Here is a 19,083-nt window from a genome sequence, read left to right as displayed (position 1 = left end):
CACTTTAAGTGATTTCTAGTGGAAAGCAATATAACACATAGAGAAACTTTCTGACCTAGGTGTTAGAAATTCTTTCCTTAGAGAAATACATGTAATGTTTAATTTTTATAATACTATTTAGAGGCTGTTGCTGTTTATGGATACTCTGCAAAGTATACAACCTGTGAGGAGATCTTAATTTTGTAAGTTAAAGCAAGTGTATTTTCTATGTATAGATCTAAGAATTTAGAGTAGCACCAACAAATGGATATCAGCAAATGGATATCAAATTTTGCATGTGACTTGATATTATGTTACAGAATTACACTTATGTTTGTAACAGTGGACAGATCTCAGACTCAAATGGACTTTAGCATCAAAATAGGTGCAGAAGATGCAAAAATTTTAAGTAATTTCAGAATTCAAAACTCATTTTTCTTCTTCTCTGTACTAATCATCAGTCAGTCTTGGATCAAGGGTCAGGTCCTGGATCTCTTACACATGACAAAGGATATCTAGCAGTTTAACTCAGCTGAAGCCAGGAAAAATGTTCATGATCTGATCACTGAGCATCAGTCTACACGATTCTAGTCTGGTCTCAGAAAGGGATAACTTCTGTCATCTCAAACTGGCATTTATTCCAAATGGAAAGCTTTCATTGCAAGGAAAAAAAAAGAAAAAAGGAAAACAAGAGGGGACAGCGTAGCTGTGGTGGTGAGAGCATCAGGCAGAGGTGTCTTCGGCTTCCTCCTAGGGAACTGCTTGTAAATATGTAAGGTGTGGTACATGCAGCATCGCTTTTCTGCATATTAAGATAAGGAAGGTGAATCTTGCAAGTGCTAGGAGAGATGCTCAACTCTCAAGCTAATAGAATGCTGAATTAAAGTTTGTCTTTTTCCTAATCTCAAACTGGAAGATGCAATGATGTATATCCATTCACTCAAACTAGGTCTCCTCTCCCCCTTAAAAGGCTATTATGTTCCCCACAATCAAGAGCAAAAAGGTACAGAAGTTCATGGAAAAGAGCATTCCTTGCAAGTTTTCCTGCCTGACTGCAGCAAGTCAGGCTGCAGCTCATTAGTCACACCCTTAACTTTGCTATCCTGAAGCATTTTTTTTCAGATGTTGAAATGAGGCCTGGAATAGAACCTCAGATGCATACAGACTGAAGTGGAAAAGTGACACACTCCACTTGGAATTTCTTCTCAGATTCTTGATCAGATATTGAAAGAAGTATTGAATCTTCAAAAAGTGAAGGCTCTTCCTTGGGTTACCTTGGCTAAAATTTTCACAAGAGTTTGCATAAATAAATTTTAAAAAATATTATTATTTCAGGGAAATACAAATACCATTATTCCCACCTACAGAATAACCTCATGACAGAATAACAAATGTTTTCATACTATTTAATTTTTTTTTTTTCCAGAAACTGTATTTCTATGTTATGGTATTTTTTTCTACGTGAGATTTAGCCAAAATGGTTATTCTGAACAACCCCATGACAGGATGATGAAAATGTATCAGAAGACTATGGCAGGATAAATACACAAATTTACATTTCTACCTTGATTTTCATTTGTTATTCCACTATTTTTTTCCTACTTGGGTGAAATCTATCATCCAAAAAATCACCACTTTTCTGCTAGAAAAAATATTCATAATTTTAATGAAATTGCTGCAGGCAATTTATGCGAATAGGATTTTTTTACACTACACTTATGTTCCTAGAATGAATATTTCAGGGATCTTCCACTTAGAATTTCTTTGGTAACATGATTAGGAGAGAAACCTTCTGACTCGGATCATTGTTTTTTTCATTTGCTTTATATTTTCATTTTTTTTATCCCAAGCCTTATAAACAGTTCTCTGCCCTCTCAATATGACTAATGATATCTTATTTACATAGTGCAGTCCAGCAGCTCAAATTTAAGAATAAATACCATCAAGTTTGAGGGGTTTGCATATTTTTGTGAATTCACTTGATGTCCCTATGATCAAACTAGATCAATCTATGGTTTTCCTGGTCAGCCCTACAAACTACATACAAACACCATTAAATTAGCTTCCTGCCAGACTGGATTGATGATTGACCCCAGAAACTCTGTGTTGTAACGGCATAGCTTTTACCATTGCCAGAGACGTTTATTTATAAGACCCTGTAGGTATGAAATAAAACATGCAGAAAATATCCATATCCACACTTACAGAGAGAGAAGAGAAAAAAGGAGGAAAAGGCAAAAAAAAACCCTCTCAAAAGCAGAGGAATGCATGGCTGCTTTTTTGAGAGTGTAACACTTTAAGGCATTTGGTCTGTACAAAATTAGTTAATACTAGTGATGGGATTTGGTCTGTACAAAATTAGTTAATACTAGTGATGGTTGTATACTTGGATTCAGTTGTATGAAAACTCTCAGAATGTTACCTATACTGACTCACCTGATCTGCATAATGGAAAGTGGTTCATTGCTGTCTCATCTGGTCCCTCCATCTCAGCACCCATGGGTTACAGGACACAATGGTGTGCTAGGGCAACTGCTATATTCATATCCTGCCTTTCATCCAGGGCTGGGTCACAGATCCCAAACCTGAACTTCGTGTTTTTATGTGGACTAAAAGTGTTTTGTCTATAGATGCAGTGGTACCTTTAAAGAAGTAACTTTATTGGTTTGGGTTTTCTGTTTGTTTGTCTTTTTCAATTCAAGTTTGGCAATAAAAGGGGACTTTCAGCTCCCCTTTTTACACTCAGTCTTAACAAAATCAACAAAACATTGCACAATCTCTACTGCGCACATGGACAGAAGTAGTCCTTCTCCTAAGCAATGTATGGAAACAGGCAAGATTTCAGGTCTGGACACTAAGTTGCTACTGACACAGCAAAACTACCTCTATTTACCAATGATTTAAGGAGATGTGGGGACACATCTGTAACCACAACAAGGCTGAAGAAAAGGAATTCTGCTATTAAAAGCTCTCCCAGGTTACCAGATTTCTTTTTTTTTAAATTATTTTCTTCACTATATACACTTCACCCTTCCTTCAGGGTTGTGACTATGCACACTACCTCTCTGTACAAGTTAATTCTTCAGGATGACAAGTAATTTCCTGCTTCTTTCAAAAATGTATTGTTATGGCATTAACAAAGATAAAATGAATATTCAATTATTTAAAACAAAAACACAAAAGGAAAACGTAATAATTGAATTTACAAAATTATGCCATAGTTAAGATAAATGGTGCTGGTCAATCTGGTTTTCTATGATTCTCTAGTCCTGTAAGTCCAACAAAGTTGTAAATGGATAAATAAAATAAGTCACTTCTCATATGAACCCATACAAGCAATATTGTCTTTAGCAGAAGTCAGTTAAAAATTTGTTTCTAACTGAAATTCATCCTCAGACAGTGCAGCACAAATCATACTTCTGTTCATCTGGAGGTCCATTGGGTTTCCAAACACACTGAGGGTGGAATACAGCAGGTAAGGGGAAGCACCAGAGTTAGTTTTAACCATTAAAGACTTCAGTTTCTTATGGCCACCTTAAGTTCCAGAGATTCTAATAAGGACCACACTAAGCATGTCAAAGGACAACTGCAAAGCCTATTGCTGGCATTCAAGATCAGTTTTTAACCATATGAGGATACTGTGTCTATGAAAAGAAACTCACTAGTAAGACAGCAGGTTTGTACACTGAGCTTTCTTTCCTTTCTCTCTCCTTAATTTTTTCTCTGTTGCTCTCATTTTATTATTTAAAAATGCTGAGATGTTAGAAAAGAGTTGGATGGACTCAATGTGCCAGTCTAATGTTTAACCTTAAATTTATACATCACGCATAAAAAGGGATTGTACTACAAATTTCACAGCTAAGTCCCTTATTTCAGCTTGCCTTGCAGAAGAACCCATAGTACTAGGGTCTAAGTACATTCTTCCTTAACTTATCCTTAGCTACCTTTCTTTTACCTCCTTAGAACTGAACTGGATTCGAAAAAGTCTTCTGGCTGAACATTCTTTCAGTTTATTGCTTTTATTGCTGAGCTACAGATAAGTTTCAGTTTTGCTGTAAACAGAGTTAATCTGGTGCTCCAGACAGCACCAGATTAGCATCAGACATAGTAAACCAGAATCTTCCATCAGAGAATTATAGAATTGCTGCAATGCCAAACTTTGTAGCTCCGGAAGTCAAAAAATTTGTGGCTTGGGACTATGTTGTTTTTGCAATACTATTTTTAGTCTCTGCCAGCATTGGAGTCTTTTTTGCAGTTAAAGAGAGGAAAAAGAAAACGTCAAAGGAATTTTTGGTGGGTGGTAAGCAGATGACATGTGGACCAATAGCTTTTTCTCTTACATCAAGCTTCATGTCAGCCGTAACAGTCCTGGGGACACCCTCTGAAGTTTATCGCTATGGGGCATCCTTTGTGCTGTTCTTTCTTTCTTATACACTTGTCATAATTTTTACTGCTGAAATTTATCTACCTGTTTTTTATAGATCTGGCATCACAAGCACTTATGAGGTAAGTAAAAACAATAAAATAAAGGCATTATTCTAGTATAACTAAGTATCATGCATATGTTTTTAAAAATCTTTGACAGAAAGCTTTCTGCAGTGTCTTACAGAACAAATATATTGATATATTAATTATTTTTAGAAATTAAACTAGTTATTCATATTCAAACTAGTTATTTATATTGCATAAGTTGAAATAACAATCTAAGAGTCAGAGCTTCTTTTATGCACATACTGCATAGATAGGATGTGGATTTACACCTGGGTTTACAGCACCAAATTAAGTAACAGTTGGAAAATATTTAAGAGTATCCAAATACTTCTGGTCTTTTGAATATTCTGCTCTGGTTTAGAAAGACAGACTTTAAGAACAACGTTCAATACGATCCAATTCAAACTTAGTCTAGATATGGTAATTTTGGCCAAGCTACTATATCTAAAGAGCTGAAGTCGTAGGAAGAGAAAGAAGACGGCAGACCTGTTCAAAAATAAAAACAAACGAAGTAAAAAAGTCAGGGCTGGAGAATGAATTCAAGCATTCTCTAAGAAATTAAATAAATGACTTCTGAATTTTATAGAAATTTTGCCTAGCATTTTCCCTGGAACACATTTTTTTCCTTCATAATATAGGTCAGTAGCAGCCCTTATAACCTGCACATCCACAGGACAGCTACTGACCATTTGGGATGGCCTCTTACTCACTTCAGTCAACTCTTGCAAATTTCGTTGCTCCTGTCTGTGGGCAGTTTCAATTAAGCAAGAGTTGGATGATGAAACTGGGTTAGTTCACAAGCAACTTTCTGGTAACAGAAAGGCTGCTCATGCTCACTGAGCCCAGACCCAAGGACCCTTTGGTCAAACAGATCTGCCTGGGTATTTGGAAATATTTTCAGGTCAGTGAAGAGTAACCATTGTACCATTGCTGCAAGTAGTTGTGTTTTATAGCTGATTTTGATCTAATATGAGAGAAATAATTACTTTTGTCATCTGAACCACCAAAAGTGCTATATTAAACAGAGACACCTTTCAAGGATGCTGGAAAGATGACTGTTGGCTTCATGAATTATTTTTAGAAATAGGTCAAGTTACATAAATTAGCTATGTATTTATATGGCCGACTGTGAGGTTCATTATGCAAAAACCACAAGATCAGCATGAGCAAAATGAAGAAAAAAGATGCATCAGCAGAACAAAGTGCACAGACTAGAGACTTGTAAAAGAGGGAAAATTTGTACAGCCCATGCCTGGTGTCTGCAGGGGGCGGGGCGGGGAGCATGGGACTATGATCCAAGAAGGGCCTCCCTGCATGGAGGCTGCCGCGGGGCTGAGACACTACAAAGACCCAGGTTAAAACCTGGGCTTTTGAGTCTAGAGTTCCACTCACCTCTGCAGTTCTTTCGAAGGTGGCAACACCTCTCTACATCTTTGAACCTGGAAGTCCATAAGATCCCCCTTCTTGCCTCTTCATATTGCCAATGTGCAGATTTGGCTTTAGGCTGAGACAGAACAAGTGGGAAAGCCAGCTTAGCTCATGTACTAGGCATCCATGTTGCTGCTTCATCATTTGCTCCACCTCTACTTTGTCACTACTGGAGACAATGCTATTTCTGCTAGAGATGAGCTCAAGTTTCCACTTGGAATATAATTTCATTTGAAGTTTAAATTTCTTTGTAATTCTTGGGATCTTCCAATTATTCCTGGTACAAATCAGGTATTGATTACTGCAACCCAGTATAGAATTTCAAGTATGTGGTTGAGATGAGAAGATTTCTTTAATGTAATTATTGTTGCATCTAATGACAATCCTGCTCTCCTTATTAACTATTCATAACAGCAATGCCAGCTGCCAGTAAGTTTACTTGCACAGTAAGATGTTACTTAGGGCAAACAAAAGGGTAACATCTGTGTCACAGATGCTACATGTGCACTTTACTGAGATTACGTTTTTTCCTAGTATTTGGAGTTAAGATTTAACAAGATTGTCCGTCTTGCTGCAACACTGATTTACATCCTACAGACGGTAAGATAAGATTGATTTTTTTTTAATGCTAATTTCACTCAACCTTCATTTTCACAACTAGCCTCACACAGCACATTTTTTATGATGACATTTTTTAATAAGTAATCTTTTTCTCTTAGTTCTTTCACTTGAACTATGAAAGTTCAAGCTGCACTATGAAAGCTGAAAAGAAAGCATGATTATATTTTTAACTGTCTAACTTCCCTTACTTTTCTCCTTTAGTATCAGGAAGGCAATTTTAGTTGTCTTTAACTCTCAGATGTTTTGTTGTACTCTCATAGCTCATTCTTGGTCTCCTTATGTTAACTTGAAACCTCTGTCTTCCCAAACAAGTGAATTCTTTCTTTCTTTCTTGAGAAACTGGTCAAGTTTTACTCAGTATGTTTAGTTACCCATTTATGACATTGAGGTGAACTATCCTGTTTGAAAACTGTTGCACAAGGTATCCTGATAGCTATGGTCCCATGATGGTCACTGTTGTGACCATCTTGAAATTAGTTACATTAGTTGTGTATGTGATGGAAAGATTTGATGGGACTTTAGGAGGCATTTCCTTCTGCATTAATTCCATTTTAAATAATTCCCAAACCTTTGGCAATAGATATGAATGCTTACTGACCTTGACGCTTTGTTTCTCCATCAGCTTTCTCAGACCTTACATGTAAAGGGTATTGAGTCAGTTACTTTGAAAGGGATTGAATGGAAAAATGAAAATTTAATTTCTAAGATCAGTGCAACTTTATTTCTGTACCACTATTTGTGTTTTCTGGAGACACTCTCTATTTCATGAGGATATTTTGCCATATATTTGTCTTAGCAGTAGAGAAAAAATTAATACAAAGACAGATAATGATCCTTTCCACAGAAAGGAATTAAACACAAGATTTTAATTTTTAAGGGCCAGAACAAAAAGCCATATACAATATAAGCTGATCTAAAGAAACCCCTAGATCTGGTATTTTGCTCAGAGCCCTACTCTAAATACAAGTTTTATCACTGAGCATTCAAATACATAATTTTTCTCCTTCAGATTCTTTATACAGGAATAGTGGTCTATGCTCCATCACTGGCACTCAACCAAGGTGAGTTCTTATGCTGTACCTCACTGCTACCCCAAATAACCACACCAGAAGGACTGCTTGAGTAAGTGAAGCAACAAAAATAGATAAAGACAAAACCTCAATCATTCTCAGAGGTTCTATAAGAATGTTTTTGCCTTCACCTTGTAGCGCTGCATTTCTGACTCCCCAGGTTCCTCTCACCTCCAAACATTAGCAGGAGCCTTGTGGTTGGTCTTCTACCCTTTCCACTCAGAATCACCTGAAGAGATTTGAAGTAAACAATTTCCCAACATCCTGACAAAGTTCACAGTACAAGTTGATGATCCAAGACCATACTATGCACTTTGATTCCCCCTGTCTTTTGTATTCAGGTTTCCATGGGCATCTTTTCCCCATGGCGGGAGATTGATGCTGTTATGCTGTCTGTCCCCAGACTTCTTCAATTAATATTTGCAAACTAGGCATAGATCATCCATCACAATAGATGGGATTTGTAATTTTACTGACATAGGGCACAAGGAATCATCATGGCCCAATTCCTGATTTTACCAAAACTGATTTGGAAGAGATTGTGCGGCTCTTCTCATTGTTCATTATCTGAGCTGCAGTCTGTTCGATCCCACCACCCACACAATGCCATATTTTCTTCCTCTGTCATGCAGGTGAATTCCTTGAGGAAGTTCTCATTCATTATTGTACCATACTAACTTTGCTAATAAGAGAACCTTTACAAATAGTTTTGCCCTCACAAACTATGAGTGGTAGGTGACATTTCAGCATCAGCTGAAACAAAATTTGTTCATCTTGTGCAAAGAAACTACTAAGCAAAATGAACACAGAAAGCTTTTTTACTGAAGGACATTTTAGCATTAAATCATTCTTAGATGCAGGTAATGGAATTTACTTAGGGGTTGGGGTTTTTTTGTCTTAGGATTTTGGGGAATCTCTGAAGAACTTGGTTTCTCAAGATGTAGTTCTGGACTAAGAACAGAAGCGAGGCATTCCTTTAAAGGTCTGTCCCATCAGAATGACATTTTTGCTTTATGCAAGTATTCTTAAGTGTTACTTTTTCTTAAAAGTTAATTAATTTCAATTTGAAAGAAAACAACAATGCAAAACAGTGTTCTATAAAATTTGAATAATCCAGCAAAGCTCTAAATAGACACAAAAGATTAAAATTGATAATTAGTTCTATTCTTCTAAAGCTAAAGGATTACAGGTCTTCTGCTATCTTCCAGATTACTTACATCCATTTCACTAACAATTTTGTTTTCATGGGTTTTGCAGTCACTGGATTTGATCTCTGGGGCTCTGTAGCTGCAACAGGAATTGTCTGCACTTTCTATTGCACTCTGGTATGTAACAGGCATAACCGAATGGTTGGAACACAGACAGTTAATTCAACCATCATTCAAACATGACAGACAGTCAGAGAAGGATAGCTCCTGTGGAGAACGTACAGATAAATTTCTTCTACACTCTGTCTTATAAGGAAGTCTATTTGGAAGAAAAAAAAATCCTCACTAAGTCTCTGCTGTATGTCTCCCTGTTTAAACCAGCCATCCTGTGCCAGGGTCCAGATAAGGAGGCCATAAGCTTCCCCTGTGATCTTTGGAGAGGATGGTTCTTATCTTTTACAAATTATAGGCTGAAAAACACTGTAATGAAAATTGTGCTCAAGAACAAAGCGTTAAAACCTAGGAAGGAAAATCAACAGGTCAGAGAACTTTACTTTTGAGGGGAAGTAACATGAGACTCCAAATTCCAAAATAGATGTATTGTATAGCTTTTTGCAGTGAAGCAGCATAGCCCTGGGGCTCAGGACACAAATTAATTGTCATTCTCATTGTCACTAATTTTTTTTTTCAATATATCACTCCACTTTTGTTGCAAACACCTTTTATATGCTCTAGTACTAATGTTATCAAATATGAAAGTAGCTATGGAAGAAAGGGGAATGGCAAATTTTCTAGAGCTATTTTTCTGTGTTAGACTAATTGTGGACCACTGGGCTCTGAGAATGTATGGAGTCCTATGGGATGTAGGAACAGGCCAAAACTCCCTAAGCTTTTTTTCCACACCATGATATATTCAAAGGCATATAAAGGAGGCAGAAAAAAAGCATTTAACTGAAAGTCAAATATTCTCCTGTGCCCATGGACAAACTATTTAGGCTGTGAAATTTTCCAACCTGCAAAAAAATGCACTTTGTGGAAGAATGCAGAGCCCTGATTTGCTAGGTGCTGAACATGCACATAATGAGCTGTCAAAATAAGGAGTCTTTTTACATTTTTCAGTACTTCAGCAACAAGAAAGAAGATTGATGGTATACAGTTTCTCTTTGTTTTAGGGAGGATTAAAAGCTGTTGTCTGGACAGATGCATTTCAAATGATTGTTATGGTGGCTGGCTTTGTCACGGTTTTGATTCGAGGAACTAGTCTGAATGGTGGATCAGCCAAAGTCTGGGAAGATGCCCATGAAGGATCTCGGCTAAACATATTTGAGTAAGAAACAAATTATGCAACTTTCTGTATATTTAATGTGTAGAAACCATACCCACAGTAAGCCAAAAATACACAGTCTTGGTTTAAACAACCTTGGTGACTCCAAGAAGTCCGTTCCTCATTTCTTCAGCTATTGGCAATACATTTGACCTTTAGGAAAGCTTAACTCTTTCAAGAAATCAAAGGTCTGCTGAACTGAAGGGGAGATTTGCTGTTTTTCGTCGTGTAGCTACAAATGCAGCCCAATTATTCCTTCCAATTTCATACAGAGAATATTTTCAGTTGGAAGGGATCCACAAGGATCAACAAGTCCAGCTCTTAAGTAAATGGCCCATACAGGGATCAAACATGAAACCTTGATCTGGTTAGCAACATATTCAAATCAGCTGAGCTAATCTCAGTGGCTAATAGTAGGCATCTTTCATTTTCTACTTATAAACTGACACTATGTTTTACTTGCACTCAACACAGCAGCTAGAAATAGTGCACAGTGCACTGGGATAGAAACCTGATTTTCCTTTGGCTGTTTGGGGCATTTGTTGGTTAATCAAGGCAAGGCAGTGACAGAATCCAACAGCAAGGTCAAATGTTATCTGCTGTCCTGACCAAGATAAGGAGAACTGCAAAGATGACACATCCCTGACAGAAAGATACACTTGTATGAGTTAGATTTGCTGAGAAACAGAATTTTGTTGTACAAAAGATAACAAAGCATCTGAAGCAATTTCTTGTAAAGGAAGTTACATCATTATGATGTGCTATTAAAAGTTTACAGGATTTTTTTAGAGTTTGGTAAGCAACCTTGTTCCTTACAGAAGACGGGGTCCCAGGCAGGATGGCTTGTAGGTCTGCTACAATATGAAAAGGTCTGATGTCTGAGAATAAGCATCCTTATAAATTTGATTAATCTCAATTAAGTGATCCTCTGACTAGGTCTGAATGATATTTATCTATCCTGACTTGAAAGCAATGTGTTTCAATATAAAAGTAAAAAAAACCCTTCAAAACCTGAGCACATCAGATGTTGTCGGTTCTGGAAAACAGTATTACCAATACAGAATTTTTGATTCTGATGGTAGGACATGCCAGATAGTTCTGAAAAAAATAACCTACCTCTTGCTGAAAAAAACCCTATTTAAATAAAAAACCCTAAATTGTTTCTTTCTTTCTTTCTTCTAGCTTTGATGTTGATCCTTTGAGACGACATACCTTCTGGACAATAGTTATTGGGGGAACATTTACATGGCTAGGGCTCTATGGAGTCAATCAGTCCACAATACAGAGATGTATTTCCTGCAAATCAGAAAAGCATGCTAAACTGTAAGCTACCAGTCATTAACCTATTCCTGCAATCAATCAAGAATCATACTAAGTTTGTCAGCTACACTAAATAAATATTGGGATCCCATTCAGTGGTAGTAAGCTGATTTTGCACTGACAGTCTTATTACCTCCGCCTAAAAATGACTTAAGTATACACAGAGGAAAAAAGAAAAATTCATCCCTTGCAGTTTATCAATTTATGATCAGGCTGATAAACTAATCCTCAGAAGGAGAGTATGGCAATGATGCTAACATAGAAGTTGTGCTATCTACAACCTCATGGTAAAAATGTATCTATTGGAACTGTTTTTATGTTATACTGGATTAAAAGTTGCTACTAATTTAGTGGAGCGCTACAATATATGGTAATACCTAAATTAAATTATAATAATTTCTTAAAATTCTGCAGCATCAGAATAATCACAATCAATGAAGAACAAAGTGAATCTTCACAATATAGATATACAGGTCTCCAGCTTGCTATCTGCCTCAACTTCAGCAGTAGTGTAAGTGTAGCTAGACATATTTTACTAAACCATCAGATTTTTTTCACATACCTAGGGTCAACTGCCTGCACATGTGGCTAAAGAATAAAGGTGATAACTATTTCCTTTTCAGTTGGCTTTTTTGCTGTCTCTAAACATATTAATTTTTCTGAAGGTCATGACTGTCTATATGAATTTATCCTGTAGAAAATTCAGTGTCTGAAAAACACTTAGAAGTCACACCAGTGAGAACATTACTAGTAACAAGCTGGGTTAATCTTTGTTTCCTAGTAGCACACTTGGAACTGGCCTTAGCAACAGGTCTTTCACAAGGTGATGTCCAAACATGATGTGGCCTCTTTAAAATATGGCAGCTCTCAGAACCTGCTAACCCACAGCCACTCAATCTTCCTAGCAGATGCTGTCACCTACATCTGTTTCATGGCATATTGTTACTTTGCATGGTAACATTGGAAATAATATTCTGTGTGCTTTAAAGGGAAGGCAGCATCAACATCTTCCAACAGGCCAAAATCTGTTCTTACAAGGCAGAGGAATGACAGACCCAGCACTCAGTACTGCCCATTCTGAGTAGAGGTTACCTGACTCTTCCAGCACTATGAAGTTGCTCAAAAACTTTATCCTTGCTCTATAGCATAAGGATGGTGTACTTTTTCTTTTTCTTTATTTTTTAATCTTGCTTTGATTTATATAGTCAGTTCGAATTACATAACCATTGGGATTAAGGGGATCTCCCAAAAAAGTTCTGAATAGATATCTTGTAACAACTTTTTTATTTATTTCCCATTAAACAGTTTCTCTCTTTTGCTCTAGGGCACTTTACCTGAATTTATTGGGACTTTGGATAGTCCTAGTGTGTGCAGTATTTTGTGGATTGGTGATGTACTCTCATTACAAGAGTTGTGATCCCTGGACTGCTGCTTTCATTTCAGCTCCTGATCAGGTACAGATGTCCATTACAATAATTAGGAGCTGATTTGAGCTCAGATATAGCACATATCAAGACAGTTTAATTTTGGGCAATTGTTTATATCCTTTAAATACTCAGGGACTAAGGTGAGTGCCAGGTCAGGGCTACAATAATAACTCTTCTGGCCCTCCTGCAGTATTAATTCAATTGAACATTTTTGCCAAAAGACATCCCTTTTGCTCAAAATCTGAAACCATATTATTTGGGACAACACCAGAATTTAGCAACATGCTCATAAACATAAAATACTTCTCTTCCATTACCCAGGAAACCCTTAATTAATTTCTTGTGTTGCTCTTGTACTCCTTCTATCCCAGCTCATGCCATACTTTGTTATGGACATTTTTTCTTCGATGCCAGGAGTCCCAGGACTGTTTGTTGCCTGTGCATTCAGTGGAACACTAAGGTTTGTGAGTTTGAACTGACATTTTAGCTGTTTATGATAATTTCTTGAGGATCCAGAATGAGGTCAAAATATGAAACCCTAAGAAAAGCCCAGCTCTTTTTCTTAGAACATTCTAGGAGGTAGCACCAGCTCTTTATTAAATTATGTTACACCTCTGGAGATATGTGGAGACATGTGGATGTGGCACTTAGTGACTTGGTTTACTGGTGAACTTGACTGTTCTGGGTAAACAATTGGACTCTGTGATCATAGAGGTCTTTTCCAACCTAAATTATTCTATGATTATGTTTATGATAAAGTCTAACTCCACACCTCCAGTATCTTTTTATCTCAAATACAATTTAGAATAATGTTATCAATATAGAAAAAATGTAGAAAAACTGATTTTAACTTCCAAAAATACTCTTGTGAGGTGCTCATGGTGAAATTGTCTTTACATAAGTTAACTGCCACAATATCACAGGCAGGGGTATACATGTTTTCACCGAGTCTATTTGAACTGCATTCACCAAAGATAGACTCCTCACCTAGCTAAAAGAGAACCAGGGTGGCACTCATGGGGACTGCACATCCTTCCATTTGTAAGGGAGTAAAGTTTTAAATCTAGAACATGTCTATATTTAAGGTCTTTGCAAAGTTATAAATGGAAGGGTCAGTTAGGATGTGTTTCTATCTTGTTCCATGCCAGCATGAAGCAGAGCCACAGCAATTGCAGAAGTAGCAGAAACCTCCCCATTAAAGTAGCACATATGAAAAATAGTATGAACCATACAGTTCTTGGAGAGCATTAGTGCTGAAAAAGAGGAAGCATTTTTTATAAATACAACCTGATTTCAGATTAGATTTCTTCCTATTTACTTACCATTCTTCTCCCTTTCTACAGCACAGTAGCTGCCAGCATCAATGCTTTAGCAACTGTTACCTTTGAAGACTTGGTCAAGAAAGGTTTCCCAAACCTCCCCGAGAAGATGAGCACGTGGATCAGCAAAGGCTTATGTGGGTACTCTAGATGAGACCCATTTATTTAGCAGCAAAGGGCACTGCATAGAGACACTCCCTCAGAAATACTTGTACATTGGAAACTCCCACAGGAATGTAGCCCTTAATAAACCCTCAAGGTGAACATCGGCCTGATGCTTCAGTAGCATGAAGTATCAGCACCATTTGGCAGAGAAACAAATACAGACTAGCATTAACAACCACTACTCAAAATCCTTGGTCTACTGAAAATATTGGAAAACACTTAACACAGAAAAAGTATCAACGTAGTTATTACCACATTACTCTATAGTAGTATTTGGAGAAATAAAGTAAGTAATTTCTATTCAAACTTAGTGTATTGCATAAGCAGGTTATTCAGCTTTTCAGAAAAAAAGCATGAAAACAAAAAAGTTAAAAAACCCACAAAATATCATCAACATATCAAGCATCCAACATTATTTTAATTTTTAAGATATTTGTTACTATTATTTCAGTAAGATCAAAACCCTTTTATGAATACAATTATCATACCATAAGAATTCTATTAAAGTTCACAAATATCATGAAAGAGCCAAACCCATATATTTTCTATCTCTGTAACTGTTTTAGTCTTCTTCATTATTGTTTTTCCACTTACTACTTATTTTTTTCACTCTGGACTCAGAAAGATAAATTTTTATGTCCAAAACCAAGGTGTGCTAGCACTGAAGTTTTGGTTGGCTTTACTCAAGACTGCTGCATACAGAGTTTCACCTACCATGAAATTAAAACTGGTGTCAAGGGAAGAAAGCCATGCTGCTTTATCATTTCACAGCTCATTTATTAGATTATTTTTAAAGTGATATTTAAAGGCAACAGAAATATTTCTACATGAGGCATAACTTCTAAATTAATTTTGTTGCTATTTTTTCTACTTTGTAAGGAGTAACAATCAACCAAAAAATCCAACAAGACTTCACACAAGACACTGCTGGGTGTGTAATGGTCTACACTAAACATCCAATAAGAAGTGAAATTCCTCCCTGCTGCCTGGTCGTCTCAGACACTACTGAGCTAGGAACCATCCCCACTGAGAACTTCACTATCTTTTCTTTTCCAGGTATATTATATGGTGTCCTGTGCACTTCAATGGCTGCAGCAGCATCACTGCTGGGAGGAGTAGTGCAGGTATTTCTTGCTTCAGAAATGTAATAGGATAGGAATGAACAGAAAATGTAATGAACTGAGCAAATAATGCTGCCAGATCTGCTGGCTGCTAGATTACCTAAACAATTTTTGTGGACATTTTGCTGAGAAGAATAGCTGGAAAAAAAAAGTCCCCTGACTCCTTCACTATTGACTCACTGCTAGGAAACAATACTGAGCATGATTCTCTCTTAAACTGTGCCTTGAAATCACTACTTATCCCTTATCCCTCACCATTTTCCCACTGAAAATTACTGACCAAAGTCAGAATTAGGCATGCTTCCCCTCAGCTGCTGCCCTGAACTCCTCTTTCTTCTCTTCATGCACAGGCCTCCCTCTCCATCCACGGGATGTGTGGGGGGCCAATGCTGGGATTATTTACCCTGGGAATTGTGTTTCCCTGTGCTAACTGGAAGGTAAGGAAACAAAAATCCTGATCTAAAAGAAAATCTCTTGGTGTTTTTTGGTCAAAACTCCAGTTTGAAAATTGTTTGGGTCTTTGAGCTGCTTTTCAGATTTGAATCTGAATAGTGCCTGAGGATCTAAAATCTACTTATACATGCTTTTTCCCTGCCTAAATTTATCCTGCTGGATTTAAGTCTACTCAACTGTGGAATAATTGGTGATTAGATTCACATGAGAGTTCTCTTAATTTTTTTTATATTTTTGTTTCATTAGTAAGAAAAAAATTATTCAATACTTGCACCAGCCTTGGGATGCACAGAGTGATTGCAAAAGCTTTGCCTTCATTCATTCACTCAAAACATAACATGAGCTCATTCCATACTGTCCCATCAGGATTCCCATCAAGGTTGGCAGAAGTAAAACTAAAATCTGTACCACAGCTTAAATCACACTTCTCCTTCAACTTTTATAAATAAAGAGTGCTAAAACACCATGTTTTATACCTTAGTTGAGAGAGTACAGAATTTATTTACACCGTAATCCATCATTACCTACTCCTACCTAATTCACATTCACAGAAAAACACTTTCCAGATAACATCTTTCAAGTATCTTTCTCTACTTGCCAAGGGTGCTCTCGGCGGCCTCTTATCTGGCATCAGCTTGGCTTTTTGGGCTGGTACTGGCTCTTTCATTTACCCTGCACCACCAACAAAGTCAATCCCTCTGCAACTATCTACCTTCAACTGCACACTGGCTAACAGCACTGAGGCACTGGTAACAGCAGCTCCTACAGAGGCTTCAGAGAGGTATTTTTCCTTTTGTTACTACTTAAGCCTATATTTTGTCAAGTGTGCTACCTCAGCCTGCAGCCCACAGAGCAGGTTGGGAGTGCAGACTGATGCCAGATGACACCCCAACTGCACCATGAGCTGCATTTTGCTGGCAGAGTCAGGCAACAAACTAAACAGAGCAGCTGCTTATCACTAGCTGTTTTTGTTGCCTCTTCACAGGCCTTTGCTGGCAGACACCTGGTACTCCCTGTCCTACCTGTACTTCAGTGCCATCGGCTGTGTGGGCTGTGCCATCACAGGGTTGTTGATAAGCTTTATAACAGGTTGGTGTTCTAAACATACAGACACGCACACACACACACACACATATATATATATACATATAGAAACAAACATACTTTTGCATAAGCTGACTCAACTGTTAACAAAGCTTTTAAAGTCCAGTAGGTGACTTGAGACATAGACTCAGAGGAGGGCAGTGGGGTCTGATCCTGCTCCCCCAATTCATGGTCAGACTCCCAAGGCTCATACCCAGCTATCCATAGACTCATTTTCTTTTTGCAGGACCTAGTAAAGGAGAAGACATCCCACCAGTGTTAATTAAGCCAGTCTGCAACCTGTTTTGCTTTTGGTCCAAAAGACTCAAAATATTCCTTTGGTGCGGTGTGCATCATGACAGCCTGGAGGTGAGTACCTGAACACTCAGCTCGGCCCTGCTGTGGCTCAGGAGCAGAGGGAACATGTACATGTGCCTACATGAGGCCATGTGCTGAGCAGAGAACTAACCAGCTTTCAACAGTTGCTTTTGAACTTATGCAAGGGATGATGCATAAGCACCACAGACTGGAAATGAGATCAGCCAAAACCTGGTCAGTAATAAGTTACCTATTTTTCCCATTTTCATCAAATATGGGGACTCAGGTGCTCCAAAAACAAACAGCTCTTGGGAATGCCAGGAGCTCATGAAACTGGATCTGACCTCCCTCTCCTTGCCCTCCCTGCTCCAGCAGCCAAGTGGGAATAAAAGTGCACCTCACACCCTAGACCAAGCTTTTGCCTTCCACCAAGCTCAGGGAGAAAGACTTTAGAACTCATATGCTTATGAAGGTCATGCTGCTGCCAACCTCACCATCAGAGCCTCTGAGGCTTCTGCCCTCCAGAGCAGCACCAGAGAGTAGCAATCAGGCACTCACCAGCATCTGAGCTGCTCCTTCCCACCTCCACCTCCTCCACAGCAACAGGGCCAGCTATTCTCCAGGTATCTCAAGGCTTTGTAGCTCATTAAATAGGCATACAGAATGAACACCTTTCTTCTTACACTGTTTTAACAATTTTCCTTTATTCAAAGGGAAAAGGCAGTGAATATGGGCTTCAAACTACAAGCTTTCTTTTTTTCAGATGGACTTTGAGAAAAAACTGCCTAAAGTTGCTGCAAATAAAACTAGAACAGATAACACCTTCAAGAATAATACCAACAAAGAAAATAATCATCAGATCTGTGGTTACAATTCTGAGGAAAATTCATATACAAACAGAAGCAGAGAATCTCGCCTCTAGAAGCTGAGGGACAAGGGCATTTAATTAATCTTTAGTTCTTCAGCTTCAGAAATTAGTAACTTCTTGTACTGCATTTACCAGCTAGTAGATGACTAAGAGGGAGCAATTGCTCTCTATAGCAATAAAGGCCAGATTTTTATTTACAAATTTCTTGGCAGACCTGGGGAATTATCGGAAAATAGGGGTTTGGAAGCACTGTTATTTCAGAAGAATTGTTTCATGAATTTTGTGGAAGCTCCCATTCAGACGCAGCTGCAATACATCTGCATCACACGCTCTATTCAGCAACTCATCATTGAGGGGAATGTGCAAAGGTGAACTTAAGATAAATTAAGACTTTGGAGAATTTGTGAGATATCTCACTGTGAGCCACCCTCTGATGGACAGAGAGAAGAGAGGTCAGCCTGAGCCTACACCCAGGTATCACAAAAATTCTCCTCACAGTAACCTTGTATAGACCAGACTGCTCTTTCAGTCTCTGAGATAACTGTTCACTTCCTCTGGGGAATTCAAGTTTTCTTTACAACTTCTCATTGTAAAAGCTATAGGACAGAGCAATAAATTTTACTTTGAATTCAGGATATTTCTTTATCTGTGTTAGTTTTTACCTCAAAAGGATCCATTTTTATGCAATAAAGAAAATAAACCAACATTTAATGATGATCATGCCTCCTAATTGATAATTCATGCTGAATTTTGAAAGAACAACACATAATTAGGAAAAATACCATGTCTGATACAATGTCTTGGAAGCAGAGCCCTCTCAATGCTCTCTTTCAGTGAAACACATTTCTTCTAAAACTTGCTGGTTGTAAATCAAAGTCAACAGATCATCTCTTACCTTGATAAACTTCTGGATATAGTTTTTTGATAAATATATTTGTTTTTAAACAA

The 19,083-nt window shown here is 37.7% G+C and overlaps 1 protein-coding gene across 2 annotated transcripts; it reads left to right on the top strand.

The window, feature by feature from the left end:
* The first annotated feature begins 3,815 nt into the window (after positions 1 to 3,815).
* SLC5A12 (solute carrier family 5 member 12) lies at positions 3,816 to 18,849 on the top strand. Of its 2 annotated transcripts, XM_083885328.1 has the most exons (16): positions 3,816 to 4,485; positions 6,433 to 6,498; positions 7,529 to 7,580; positions 8,491 to 8,571; positions 8,847 to 8,914; positions 9,910 to 10,064; positions 11,244 to 11,384; positions 12,706 to 12,835; positions 13,180 to 13,268; positions 14,152 to 14,264; positions 15,349 to 15,416; positions 15,764 to 15,850; positions 16,469 to 16,647; positions 16,852 to 16,955; positions 17,197 to 17,318; positions 18,031 to 18,849. In XM_083885328.1, exons 1-16 carry the CDS (start codon positions 4,129 to 4,131, stop codon positions 18,187 to 18,189), a joined length of 1,971 nt encoding a protein of 656 aa, XP_083741454.1. In that variant the 5' UTR covers positions 3,816 to 4,128; the 3' UTR covers positions 18,190 to 18,849. The 2 variants fall into 2 exon arrangements, with proteins under 2 accessions (XP_083741454.1, XP_083741455.1); XM_083885329.1 differs by lacking the exon at positions 8,491 to 8,571.
* Positions 18,850 to 19,083: the final 234 nt, after the last annotated feature.

This window comes from Zosterops lateralis (genome assembly GCF_965231275.1).
Source record: "Zosterops lateralis genome assembly, contig: SUPER_6_unloc_1, whole genome shotgun sequence".
Taxonomy (NCBI): Eukaryota; Metazoa; Chordata; class Aves; order Passeriformes; family Zosteropidae; genus Zosterops; species Zosterops lateralis.
This window is presented reverse-complemented; position numbering and strand designations above follow the sequence as displayed.